The sequence below is a fragment of the Aquarana catesbeiana genome, linkage group LG13 (genome assembly GCF_042186555.1).
Source record: "Aquarana catesbeiana isolate 2022-GZ linkage group LG13, ASM4218655v1, whole genome shotgun sequence".
NCBI classification, from domain to species: Eukaryota; Metazoa; Chordata; class Amphibia; order Anura; family Ranidae; genus Aquarana; species Aquarana catesbeiana.
This window is the reverse complement of record NC_133336.1, coordinates 89,364,323-89,377,454: the sequence shown is the minus strand read 5'-3', so window position 1 is coordinate 89,377,454 and position 13,132 is coordinate 89,364,323. Positions and strand designations below refer to the sequence as shown.

Here is a 13,132-nt window from a genome sequence, read left to right as displayed (position 1 = left end):
GGAGGAGGAGGATTGTGTCAGCATGGAGGTGGGGCCTAGCACTTAGCATCAGCAGCGGTCTTCAAGGGATCATTTACAGTCCGAAGAAACCCATGGACTTATACGTGGCTGGGAGGAGGTGGCTTCAGATCATATCGTCCTTAGTTACCCAGAGGACTCTGGACCAAATGCCTCAGCAAACCTACGCTGCATGGCCTCCCTGATCCTGCAAAGCCTGTGGAAGGATACTCGTATTCGTGGTATCAAGGGGAGGGATGATTACTGGCTGGCAACCCTTCTTGGTCCACGTTACAAGGGTATGGTTGCGGACCTTATCTTGCCATCGCAGAGGGAGCAGAGGATGAAACATGTTCGGGAGGCCTTGCAGAAAGGTTTGTACAACGCGTTTCCAGAGCCTGGGAGGTTACAATTTCCTGGTCCTCCTGAACAACGTGTTGTTGAGGCTTCGGTCAGTCACAGAAGGAGCAGTGGAGAAGGTGGCCGTCTGACCAATGCGTTCAGACAATTTTTTAGTCCGCATCCCCAAGGTCTGATCGGTTCCAGCAACCATCGCCAGCGTCTGATTCACATGGTGCAGGATTACCTAGGGGCAAGATCAGACTTTCCCACGAAAATCCTCTGGGTTACTGGGTCTTGAGGATGGATCACTGGCCAGAGCTTGCACAGTATGGAATTGAGCTACTGGCCTGTCCTGCATCCAGTGTTCTTTTGAAACGCACATTCAGTGCTTATGGAGGCTTTGTAACAGATCACAGGGTGCGCCTGTCCACCGAATTGGTCGATCGGCTGACCTTCATAAAAATAAATCAGTCTTGGATCACCAGCTACCATGCACCTGATGCTGATGTAACCGTTTGATTTAATTTAAAATGGGAGATCCCTTCAAGACTACCTATGCTGATGTTGAGTGACTATCTTGTTATGCTGAGTCGCAATCCTCTTCCTCCTCAATTTTCATGCTGATAGCTTGTAAGAAAATTTTTGGTTCTGGGCACCGCCACCAGTGCTCAAGGCCCAATTTTTCAGCCCCTCTTCAACAGGGGTGTATAATTACATTTTTTGATGCAATACTTTGCAGCAGGCCCCATTCCTGCGCTCCAACTAGAGTATCTGTGAGGAGTTGCAGTGTTGTGGCACCAGCACCAGTGCCCAAGGCCCAATTTTTCAGCCCCTGTTTAACAGGCGCGTGTAATTACAATTTTTGATGCGGTACATTGTTTTGCATGGAAATTTGGCATTTTATATTGTAGGCCTGTAATTTTTGGGAATAACTCACCTAAATCTGTCCAAACAAGAGTCTAGTAGACATCTTGGGTATGATAAAGTTTAAAACACGAAATCCTAAATTATTATATAATAAATAATTATAAATAATTATAACAAATAATAATATAATAATAACAACATTTATTAAATAATGTAATCAAATCAAAAACAGTAAAATTTGCTCAGTTGCAGAATTGTCGCTGCCGTCACTTTCAGTGTTTGATGATGAATTTCCCCACAAATTACTATCACTCAATTCTGCAAGTGTTCTAATTTACTATCACTGTTTTCTAGCTGGTCTAAAACCGCTTTTGACATAAAGGGACACTTTTTGGTTGCCATGGACAATCTCAAGTTTCCAGGCAGAAAGAACAGTATGTATATATATATATATATATATATATATATATATATATATATATATATATAAAACACTGCATGCAGGGCACTGGACAAAGCATTAGGGACAAAAAGGATGCAAAATAATTTGATGCAATCTGTAAGAATACAGTGTACTGTATGTGTTATGTTTTTTTTTCACTTTTTGAATTTGGCGACGGGCTCCGTCCCCGTGCGTCGTGACGCTTACAGGGAACGGAGCCACAGTAATAGATTGAGCGGAGGACACGGCTCGTACACACAGCAGGGAGACATTGCAAGATCCTGGGGACAAGGTAAGTAACTTTCCCAGGATACTGCGATGCAATCCCGAGTGTGGCTCGGGGTTACCGCTTTTGGTAATGAAAATTCACCCCGAGCCACACTCGGGAATACTGCCAGGGAGGTTAAAGTGAAACTAAACTCTCTCGATCAGCAATAGCTATTTTAATCCTTTTGCTGCTAGCATTAGTAAATAGATAGGAAGGTATTGTTGTAATATGTTGTTATTGGAACAGGTATATCATATTTACTTGTTCTTCGATTGCTTCCTGGTTTCTAGCATAGGCTACCTGAGCTAAGGGCAGATGGATTCCATGAGGTAAATGTTACATCAATCATCTGCCCTTTTTCAAGATGTCCACGGCTAGAAATGTTAGGGTGGTGTTTTTTAAAAGTAATTTCTCAAGAAGACTTTTCGACCGGACTAGTCCGACGAATCCGTCGGACAATCCGACCGTGTGTGGGCTCCATCGGACCTGCAGCGGACTTTTTCGGTCAAAAATCTGACAGAATTTAGATTTGAAACATGTTTCAAATCTTTCCGTTAGACTCGAGTCCGGTCGAAAAGTCCGCTCGTCTGTATGCTAGTCCGACGGACAAAAACTGACGCTAGGACAGCTATCGGCTACTGGTTATGAACTTCCTTATTTTAGTCCGGTCGTACGTCATCACGTACAAATCCGTCGGACTTTGGTGTGATCGTGTGTAGGCAAGTCCGTTCGTTGGGAAAGTCCGTCGGAAGTCCGCCGAAAGTCCGTCGGATAGACCGTCGGACCAGTCCTGTCGAAAAGTCTGCCCGTGTGTACGCTGCATTAGAAGAAGAGTTCTTGCAATGGGGTTGATTTACTGAAGGCAAATCTACTTTGCACTACAAGTGCACTTGGAAGTGCAGTCACTGTAGATCTGAGGGGGGAGATCTGAAATGAGGGAAACTCTGCTGATTTTATCATCCAATCATGTGCAAGCAAAAATGCTGTTTTTTATTTTCCTTGCATGTCCCCCTCAGATCTACAGCGACTGCACTACCAAGTGCAAAGTGGAATTGCCTTTAGTAAATAAAGCCTGATGCGTCATTTCCAAGATCTAACTCTCCTAAAACATTGCCTTGAGTACAGTGAATCTGTTAGCTCTCCCCTTCCTACCTGTAATATTTTATGAATGGAATCTATGGGGCCACCATTTGCAGCAACGAATCCTGTTTATAAAACAACAGTGGAAAGAAGAAAAAACTGCATAAACAGAAAGCTTTGTGCTAATGTTATTGTTGCACTCACCGTTTTTGAAATGCTGGATCTAATACATTACGATTACTCCCAATTTACTTTCCAATTGTATTTCCTTTACTTCTCCTTTAAAGTCATTTTTAATATGACTTTCAATGTTTTGAAAACCATACTCTTTCACATGTTTTTAATGTAATAAAATGTATGCCCAGCCCAAACTTTTCTTTTTAGTTTTTTAAAAAAGAGTGGGGAAGGATTAGAGCTTTTGTTTGAGTTTTTGCTACTATTTGAGTCTTCTTGGCAAAAACTATGTTTCTCCCTCTTTAGTTAAAGAGCAAGCTTTATAATCTAACTTTTCCAGACTAACTTTCCTTCCCCTTCACAAAGTTACAAGTACTTCCTACTCTTTTCCAAGCACAGCTTGGGCCAAACTTGCAAGCTATAGCGGCGTTTTACATATACGCCAAGAATTTTCCCAAGAATAGCATGAAAGGCCCACAAGAGTCAGAAATTAGCTGAACAAACATATGTAGATTTAGCTTACACTGTGATTACTGATTATATCAACCAATCTTCATTTGTGTATCTGTACAAAGTAAAACATGTACAAACACTAATTTGTCCTCCAATGGCTTATGCATTATTGGTCAATAGATTCAAAACAAAGCATAATGTGAAAGAAAACACTTGACAGAGGATCAATATGAAACAGCAAGTACAATGCAATTGTATCCACTGGTCAATTTATTGCATTGCACCGTACATGGTTTTGTTCTAGAAAAACACAAGTCAATTCACTAACCTTTATTACATGCAATGTTAGTGCTGTGTTGCCTATTTAAATAATTGATTGCATGAGATAATTTAGGAGACAATTCACTATGTAATATGGAATATGGAAGAAGTCTTAATGGGCATTTTTTTATTTCATCTGGAGGAAGGGATGAGGGGCTATGTCAGCTAAGCACTCCTTCCAGCTTGCATGCCTGAGCTCAGGGCAGATAGGTTTTATGCTCCATACGCACGATTGGACTTTCCGACAACAAAACCGTGGATTTTTGTTCGAAGGATGTTGGCTCCAACTTGTCTTGCATACACACGGTCACACAAATGTTAGCCAACTATTACGAACGTAGTGACGTACAAGACGTACGTGATGTCTCCACTACGAATGCTAATTTTACAAGACCGAGCGCTGCTGGCTCATACTTGATTCCGAGCATGCGTGGACTTTTGTCAGACAGACTTGTGTACACACGATCGGACTTTCCGACAATTTGAAAACCTGCTAGCCAACATTTGTTGACGGAAAGTCCGACAACAAATGTCCGATGGAGCATACACACGGTCGGACTTTCCGCCAACAAGCTCACATCCAGCATTTGTTGTCGGAAAATCTGATCGTGTGTACGCAGCATTAGGAAGTAAATGCTACATTCATTATCTGCCCTTACTCAAGATGGCCACAGCTAGAAATGCTAGGGGGTATTTTTCAAACTGGTTTCTCAACAAAATAAAGCATGGAGACATGGATGGATGGATGGATGGATGGGTGAGTTTGCTTTGAATATTAAAAATGAATTAAATAGCTTTTTCAGTTTGTGCACTTGGATACAGTTTAGTTCTGCTTTAACCTGTGTTAAACATACCCCATGTGAACCTTATCACCTGTCACATATAAGGGGTATTTAAGATTTTTACATTTTTGAATCAATCGAATTTACTAAAGGAAAACTACATTCACTGTTAAAATTTAAAATTTTCAATCATGCTCCTTTCAGCTCTTTTTGTCACTATGGTTGAAAATGTTAGTTAATTTGACCCCATTAGCTATTAGACAATCAAATGAACATTCTGACAATGAACATGTTCAAATTAATTACACTGGTGTTTGACCAGTTTAACTTTTGCTGCCTTGGTAATATGTTGTAATAAAAAGAGGGATGGCAGAATGGATAAAAATAGTCCCGGTAGTCTATGGAAAAGAGTCACACACAACAAGGTCAGAAAATAATTTCTAAGTAGACGTAAATCTCTGGTGTCAATCTTCCTTGACTCGCCTAGCCTTCATACCTGTATCCAGAATCTAAAAGCTAGTGAAAATAATATTCTGCCAGTATTCCTATTCCTTCACCTGGAATTATGCAGACAGTTATAAAAAGATCAAGTTACAGTTTTTATGGTGTTTGATAAAATCACTATTAAAAAAAAGTTAAATTACGTCTTTCACCCTCCCATGATTACCTTCCACAGCAATATCCACATTTAGGTAGGCCACAGTTCGGGATCCTAAAACTTTTTCCATTTCCTGAGGAATGTAAAATACAGTTATTCGAATCCACTACACACACACACACACACACACACACACATAATAAATAGGAAGAAAATACGATCCAAAACAGGGACCGGTGTCTTTTAGCCCTGAGACCTTAGCCTTGGTAGTTTTTGTCTTGTGACTGTTACATTTCAGCACTGATAGTTCTGCAGATTTCTAAGGTTAGTACACATGTTTAGAGGTAAAATTAAAGTTGGGAATTGGTTAAGGGTTAGATTTGTGTTAACAGTATGGTCAAAGGCTAAAGGGTTATTTTTAATACCAACATTTTTTTTTTATTGAAAACTATTTTTAACATTTTTACCAAAAGAAACAAAGTAGTACAATGAGTAACATGGTACAAAAATGAACAATTACGGGAGACAAGGCAAATCTTTTGCCCTTCTTTTTTTTTTCTTCTCCCTCTCTCTCTCCCTTAAACCTCCCCCTCCATTTCCCTCCCCTTCCTTTTCTACCACTCTTTTCACCCCCCCCCCCCCCCCATTTATTTTACTTCCCTTCCCTTTTTTCTCTTTTAGCTTGGTTATGAGGCATCTAACTTAGTTTGACCCTTGGGCAAGTTGGATGCTTCTCTTGCTGAAAAACATGATTGTTTAGCCACACTTACTTTTTGCTCTTGTAATATCTGATTGTTGCATTTGCTATATCTGTGATTATATCATAAGCAGGTCTGCTTGGACCATTTACCTTGTAAACTGACATTGGTATTTTCAATAAAACATTTATGGAAAAAAAATTAACAGTTACATAAGCAATGTGGTTTAGCTGGGTAGGGTAGGTAAGGTAGCGAAGGGTAGGATGTTTTATCATCCTAGAAGTAAGTTGAACAGTCAGAGGTAGACCTTGTAATGAAGTGCATCTGTCCTGGGTAGGGGGAGAGCAGCACAAAAACCCTAACCCTTCCCCATCAGGCTCTCCAGGTAAGGTCCATCTGAGGGGCATGTATAGTGTAATCTGAATTGAAGGGTTATTATTAGGGTCAGCATTTAGGAGGCATATTTATCTTAACTGGGGAAGGGGAAGATGAAAGAAGCATGGAGGGAACTATAAGAAGGAACTATATGAAAGGATTACAGGCCAGAGAAGGTAAGGAGGAATAGAGAGGGGAGGAGGCAAAGGGGGGTGGGGGAAGAAGAAGGGAGACGTATACTAGAACTGTTTGTTACAGCTTTTAACATTTAAACTGGCGGCACATGGATCAAAATTTAGCATGTAAGCGGGTTGAAATAGCCAGTTAGGTGCTGTCCAAGATAGGAGGGTAGAAGTTAATGCCTTTCCCAGTTCTTTAGTCTTTTGATGTTGTGTCTGGGTCTGACCCACTGGTTCTGTGTAGTATAAAAGGGACAGTGGTCCGTACCCATGGGAGCTCAGAGCTCAAAGTCTGGGACTGGAGCACTCAGAGCCCAGGATTAGAGAGCTGGGAGATCCAAAGAGGTTCAGGGATCATACCAGGCCCAATGCTCCTAAGGGAATGAGACAGAGAATAACACCCATGAGGAGCAGAAGGATGTCACTCATCACTATCTGGATGTAAAGTCATCAGAACCCAGTGTTCGCCCCGAAGACATCAGCCACTGGAAGAATTCCTCTGATGGGCTCTGTATTACACAGACAATACCTTTGCAGGTATGCCAGAGCAGCACACAGCCTGTGGTTAGGATTAGGGAAGTATGGAAGAAGTATATTTTTTAACGTTGGACTTTGTATTTGCCTTTTTGCACTTTTCCAAGCAAAGCTTTCTGAAACATTTTCCTTGCCTGTTCTGAAGTTACTAAAAGGGGTGTAATGCAAGTAACCAGCACTCATAGTCTACAGAGTGGGTATTAAACACACTGGGGTATGAAGACATCAGTGTAAAGTTGGAGCGGTATAAAAGAGTGGTTACTTTAGGTAACGGAAAATTAACAGCAGCCTGTCGGTAGCATGTACCTGTTATAGGCGGAATGGCCTTTAGCAGTGAGGGATATGTTACATAGTTACATAGTTACATAGTAGGTGAGGTTGAAAAAAGACACAAGTCCATCAAGTCCAACCTATGTGTGTGATTATGTGTCAGTATTACATTACATATCCCTGTATATTGCGGTCATTCAGGTGATTATCTAATAGTTTCTTGAAGCTATCAATGCTCACAGCTGAGACCACCGCCTGTGGAAGGGAATTCCACATCCTTGCCGCTCTTACAGTAAAGAACCCTCTACGTAGTTTAAGTTTAAACCTCTTTTCTTCTAATTGTAATGAGTGGCCACGAGTCTTATTAAACTCTCTTCTGCGAAAAAGTTTTATCCCTATTGTGGGGTCACCAGTACAGTATTTGTAAATTGAAATCATATCCCCTCTCAAGCGTCTCTTCTCCAGAGAGAATAAGTTCAGTGCTCGCAACCTTTCCTCATAACTAAGATCCTCCAGACCCTTTATTAGCTTTGTTGCCCTTCTTTGTACTCGCTCCATTTCCAGTACGTCCCTCCTGAGGACTGGTGCCCAGAACTGGACAGCATACTCCAGGTGCGGCCGGACCAGAGTCTTGTAGAGCGGGAGAATTATCCTTTTATCTCTGAATTTGATCCCCCTTTTAATGCATGCCAATATTCTGTTTGCTTTATTAGCAGCAGCTTGGCATTGCATGCCATTGCTGAGCTATCATCTACTAGGACCCCCAGGTCCTTTTCCATCCTACATTCCCCCAGAGGTTCTCCCCCCAGTGTATAGATTGCATTCATATTTTTGCCACCCAAATGCATTATTTTACATTTTTCTACATTGAACCTCATTTGCCATGTAGTCGCCCACCCCATTAATTTGTTCAGGTCTTTTTGCAAGATTTCCACATCCTGCGGAGAAGTTATTGCCCTGCTTAGCTTAGTATCGTCTGCAAACACAGAGATTGAACTGTTTATCCCATCCTCCAGGTCGTTTATGAACAAATTAAATAAGATTGGTCCCAGCACAGAACCCTGGGGAAACCCACCACCCACCCCTGACCATTCTGAGTACTCCCCATTTATCACCACCCTCTGAACACGCCCTTGTAGCCAGTTTTCAATCCATGTACTCACCCTATGGTCCATGCCAACGCACCTTATTTTGTACAGTAAACGTTTATGGGGAACTGTGTCAAATGCTTTTGCAAAATCCAGATACACCACGTCTACGGGCCTTCCTTTATCTAGATGGCAACTCACCTCCTCATAGAAGGTTAATAGATTGGTTTGGCAAGAACGATTCTTCATGAATCCATGCTGATTACTGCTAATGATATCATTCTTATTACTAAAATCTTGTATATAGTCCCTTATCATCCCCTCCAAGAGTTTACATACTATTGATGTTAGGCTAACTGGTCTGTAATTCCCAGGGATGTTTTTTGGGCCCTTTTTAAATATTGGTGCTACATTAGCTTTTCTCCAATCAGCTGGTACCATTCCAGTCAATAGACTGTCTGTAAAAATTAGGAACAACGGTCTGGCAATCACCTGACTGAGTTCCCTAAGTACCCTCGGATGCAAGCCATCTGGTCCCGGTGATTTATTAATGTTAAGTTTCTCAAGTCTAATTTTAATTCCGTCCTCTGTTAACCATGTAGGTGCTTCCTGTGTTGTGTCATGAGGATAAACACTGCAGTTTTGGTTACTGAAGCCCCCCGATTCACTCGTGAAGACTGAGGAGAAGAATAAATTCAATACCTTTGCCATCTCCTCATCCTTTGTAACCAGATGTCCTTCCTCATTCTTTATGGGGCCAATATGGTCTGTCCTCCCTTTTTTACTGTTTACATACTTAAAGAATTTCTTGGGATTTTTTTTGCTCTCCTCCGCTATGTGTCTTTCATGTTCTATCTTAGCCATCCTAATTGCACCCTTACATTTCTTATTGCATTCTTTATAAATTCTGAATGCTGAGGATGATCCCTCAACCTTGTATTTTTTGAAGGCCTTCTCCTTTGCTTTTATATGCATTTTTACATTGGTGTTAAGCCATCCAGGATGTTTGTTCGCTCTTTTAAATTTATTACCCAATGGGATACATTGGCTAATGCCCTTATTTAATATGCTCTTAAAGCAAACCCATCTCTCCTCCGTATTCTTTGTTCCTAATTTTTTATCCCAATTTATGCCTTTTAGCAAGGTTTGTAGTTTAGGGAAGTTGGCTCTTTTGAAATTCAGTGTCTTTGTGTTCCCTTCATGTTTCCTATTTGTGTGATTTATACTGAAACTAACTGACCTGTGATCGCTGTTACCTAAATTGCCCCGTATTTCCACATCTGTTATCAGGTCTGTATCGTTGGTAATCAGTAGATCTAGTAATGTTTTATTTCTAGTTGGTGCGTCTACCATCTGACCCATAAAATTGTCCTGCAAGACACTAAGGAACTGGCGAGCCTTAAATGAATGCGCGGTTCCCTCCGCCCAGTCTATGTCTGGATAATTAAAATCCCCCATTATGATAACACTTCCCATCCTTGCTGCTAATCCAATTTGTGATAGGAGATCCGTCTCCACTTCCTCCCTCAGGTTAGGGGGCCTATAGCATACTCCCAGTATTATTTTCCCCTTAGCTTCATCCCTTTGGAGCTCTACCCATAAAGATTCCACCTCCTCCCTAGCCCCCTCAGTGATGTCATCTCTCACATTCACTTGTACATTATTCTTAATATATAGGCATACCCCTCCCCCTTTTTTACCCTCTCTATCCTTGCGGTATAGGGTATCCCCTTGAATGTTTGCCAGCCAATCATGAGAGCTGTTGAACCAGGTCTCTGAAATTCCCACAAAATCCAAATCCTCTTTGTACAACAGTATCTCTAGTTCACCCATCTTGTCCGCCATGCTCCTGGCATTGCTGAACATGCCACATAGTTAAGACCGGTCGCATATTGTCCTCATATTGGGTGTTTCAAGATTGCAACTAGGACTTGCTACTATACTCACCTTGTGTTTTTGTGCTTTGGTTAACCTACCACTAATGCCCCCAATACTACCCTCTGGAATATCTTCCGCGCTGGCTATCACTGTCTCTGGACCCTCCCCCCCATCGCCTAGTTTAAAAACCCCTCTAACTTTTTGGCCATCTTCATTCCCAGCAGATCTGCACCCTCCTCCTCCTCATGTTGTGAGCACTCCTTCTGCCAGTGGTCTTTCTCCCATAGCCTTGAGAGTGGATTTGCATTGCAGAGGTCCCCCATCCTGTACAGAGGTACAGAAGTTCAAAAGTCAAGTTAAGTGCAAGTGTGGAGCGCGCCCAAGGTGCACGGTGGGACCCACTCCGCTACTGGGGAATGGTAGGCAAAAACGCTGTAAGGCACATGTCCCACCTAAATGCAAGTTACAGAGAAGGTGAGCATTGCCATGGGGCCCCAAGAGTTAACTGGACAACAGTTGCAGTGCAAGTGTACATGGTGTACATTCATCCCTAAGAGGAAAGGCCTGCCCTAAGGTTAAGTCATCCCACGCAGCAGCCTCAGCCTGGTTCCAGGGCATTAATTAAAATGGCACAAAGTAAAGGTACCCCATGTGAATAGCAGTGACCCTGTTCAGAGTGCCTAGCATAGGCAGATCAACCCACCCTGGGGTAGGCCTCTCATGTGACCCTTGAGGGAAACACGAAGGATATGATGACCACTCTGTCACTTTGACCTTCCCCCTACCCCTACAAGCAAGTTCAGCAGTGACCACCTGAATTTCAATCCATATGTGGCCACTGTGGTTGAACAGAAGCCGAGCTACCAATCACTCCCTGAAAGTATATTTTCACTCGATCAGCACCATAAGCAATAGTCTGCAGCATTGACTGTCAGAATACAATAACACAGTGGGGAGGATTTTCGCATCCACATCGAATGTGTGGGTACCAGGTCAGTTTTTTCTACTCAACCTGCTGGTTGAACGAAACAAAACGGACCCATGTATGGCCAGCTTTAGAATTAAATGTATTATGCAGTATGTCTTTTAGTAATAGGAATCAGAGCTATTACACTGTATAGTCTTTCTGTTGATATTATCCCAAACACCAGAGCGCTGAGGGTTGTATTTAGTTTTTTACATGTACATTGTGGCACACTGTATATGCACATTGGGATGTCTTTCAAAATGAATGGAAGTACAAGCACACTGTACCTAGAACATGCATTGCCTTAATTAGTGGTAAAAAGCGAGTTTTGCCATGTGTTACCAAAACGCATAGATGTGAATCTACACTGAGTGCTTAATGCCTAATCATTTTTTCAGCATCGACTGAGCTATTAAAAATGTGTTTCTGCAATTTTGTAGACCACATTACTAGCTCAGCGCCCATATTAAAAAGCATCAGAAAAGTAAGACCCACGTAAATCATTTATTGCCTCCAGTCTTATAACTCAGATGCACAGAACTGTCACATAAGGCAGAGAAGCTGTGACTAGATTTCGGCTGTGTCCCCTTTGAGCTATTGGAGTGTTTTGAACAAAAAACTGGCACGGTGGCATGCTGCAGACAATGAGCAACAGACATTAGAGTGAATAGGAGGAAACTGCCCAATAAAATAAACAGAAGGAAATTACACTGATAACGAGAGCGATTATAAAGCAATATATTTAACTGATATGGCAAAATATTATAATAATATGCTGTTCAGCAATGATGTATTGCCAGATAATGAGGAACATGGAAACTGTTCCTTCAAAGGAACATGGGAGCATCTACTACCTGTAGAAATATAATTTTCTTTTGTGTTTATATGATGTTGTTGTGTCAGTTCAGGTAGCATGCAGCACCATGTCACTGGCTTCAGAAACACTGCATCCCTATCCCTCTCTTCTGTCTTCTGTATAGCCAAGTGGGAGCCTTTGTTGGCAGGGGAAATACAGGGGTCTTATCTGATCATGGAAAACCTATTGGTTGCTTTGGGAAAAAAATCACGTCGCCTAAGAACTCAGGATCAAGCCAGCCACTTACATTACAATATGATAATAAAATCTCCTTTAGACTGACAACCACGAATGCTTTTCTGATTACATGTAATTTTTAGGTAAGACCTTGCATTACACAGTTGTTGATAGGTTTCAAGAATGTAAAATCAGTTTGGGATTAAGAGAAATCCAAATCAAATCAATATTTGGCGTGACCACCCTTTGCCTTCAAAACAGCATCAATTCTTCTTGCTGCACTTGCACACAGTTTTTGAAGGAACTCGGCAGGTAGGTTGTTCCAAACATCTTGGAGAACTAACCACAGATCTTCTGTGGATGAAGGCTGCTTCAAAGCCTTCCTTCTCTTCATGTAATCCCAGACAGACTTGATGATTTTTGAGATCAGGGCTCTCTGGAGGCAAAACCTTCACTTGCAGGACTTCTTGTTCTGCTTTATGTTGAAGATAGGTCTTAATGGCTGTAGGTTTGGGGTCATTGTCCTGCTGCAGAATGCATTTGGGGCCAATCACACGCCTCTCTGATGGTATGGCATGATGGATAAATATCTGCCTGTATATCTCAGCATTGTGGACACCATTGATTCTGACCAAATCTAAAACTCTCATTATTGTATCGCTTTCCATCCCTTCGGTGATCAAACTGCCTCCTGCTACAGCCAAATATTTATAATTTTGCCTTATCCATCCAGAGCACCTGCTGCCATTTTTCCGCACCCCAGTTCCTATGTTTTCGTGCATAGTT

General features: G+C 41.8%; 1 protein-coding gene across 1 annotated transcript in view; it reads right to left on the bottom strand.

Annotated features, from left to right (window-relative positions):
- LOC141117008 (putative N-acetylated-alpha-linked acidic dipeptidase) overlaps positions 1-13,132 on the bottom strand; it is a 381,126-nt gene that overhangs the window by 86,370 nt on the left and 281,624 nt on the right. Inside the window, exon 11 of the mRNA XM_073609573.1 lies at positions 5,394-5,457. Coding sequence (XP_073465674.1) covers positions 5,394-5,457 — 64 coding nt within the window. The remainder of the gene's footprint in view (positions 1-5,393; positions 5,458-13,132) is intronic.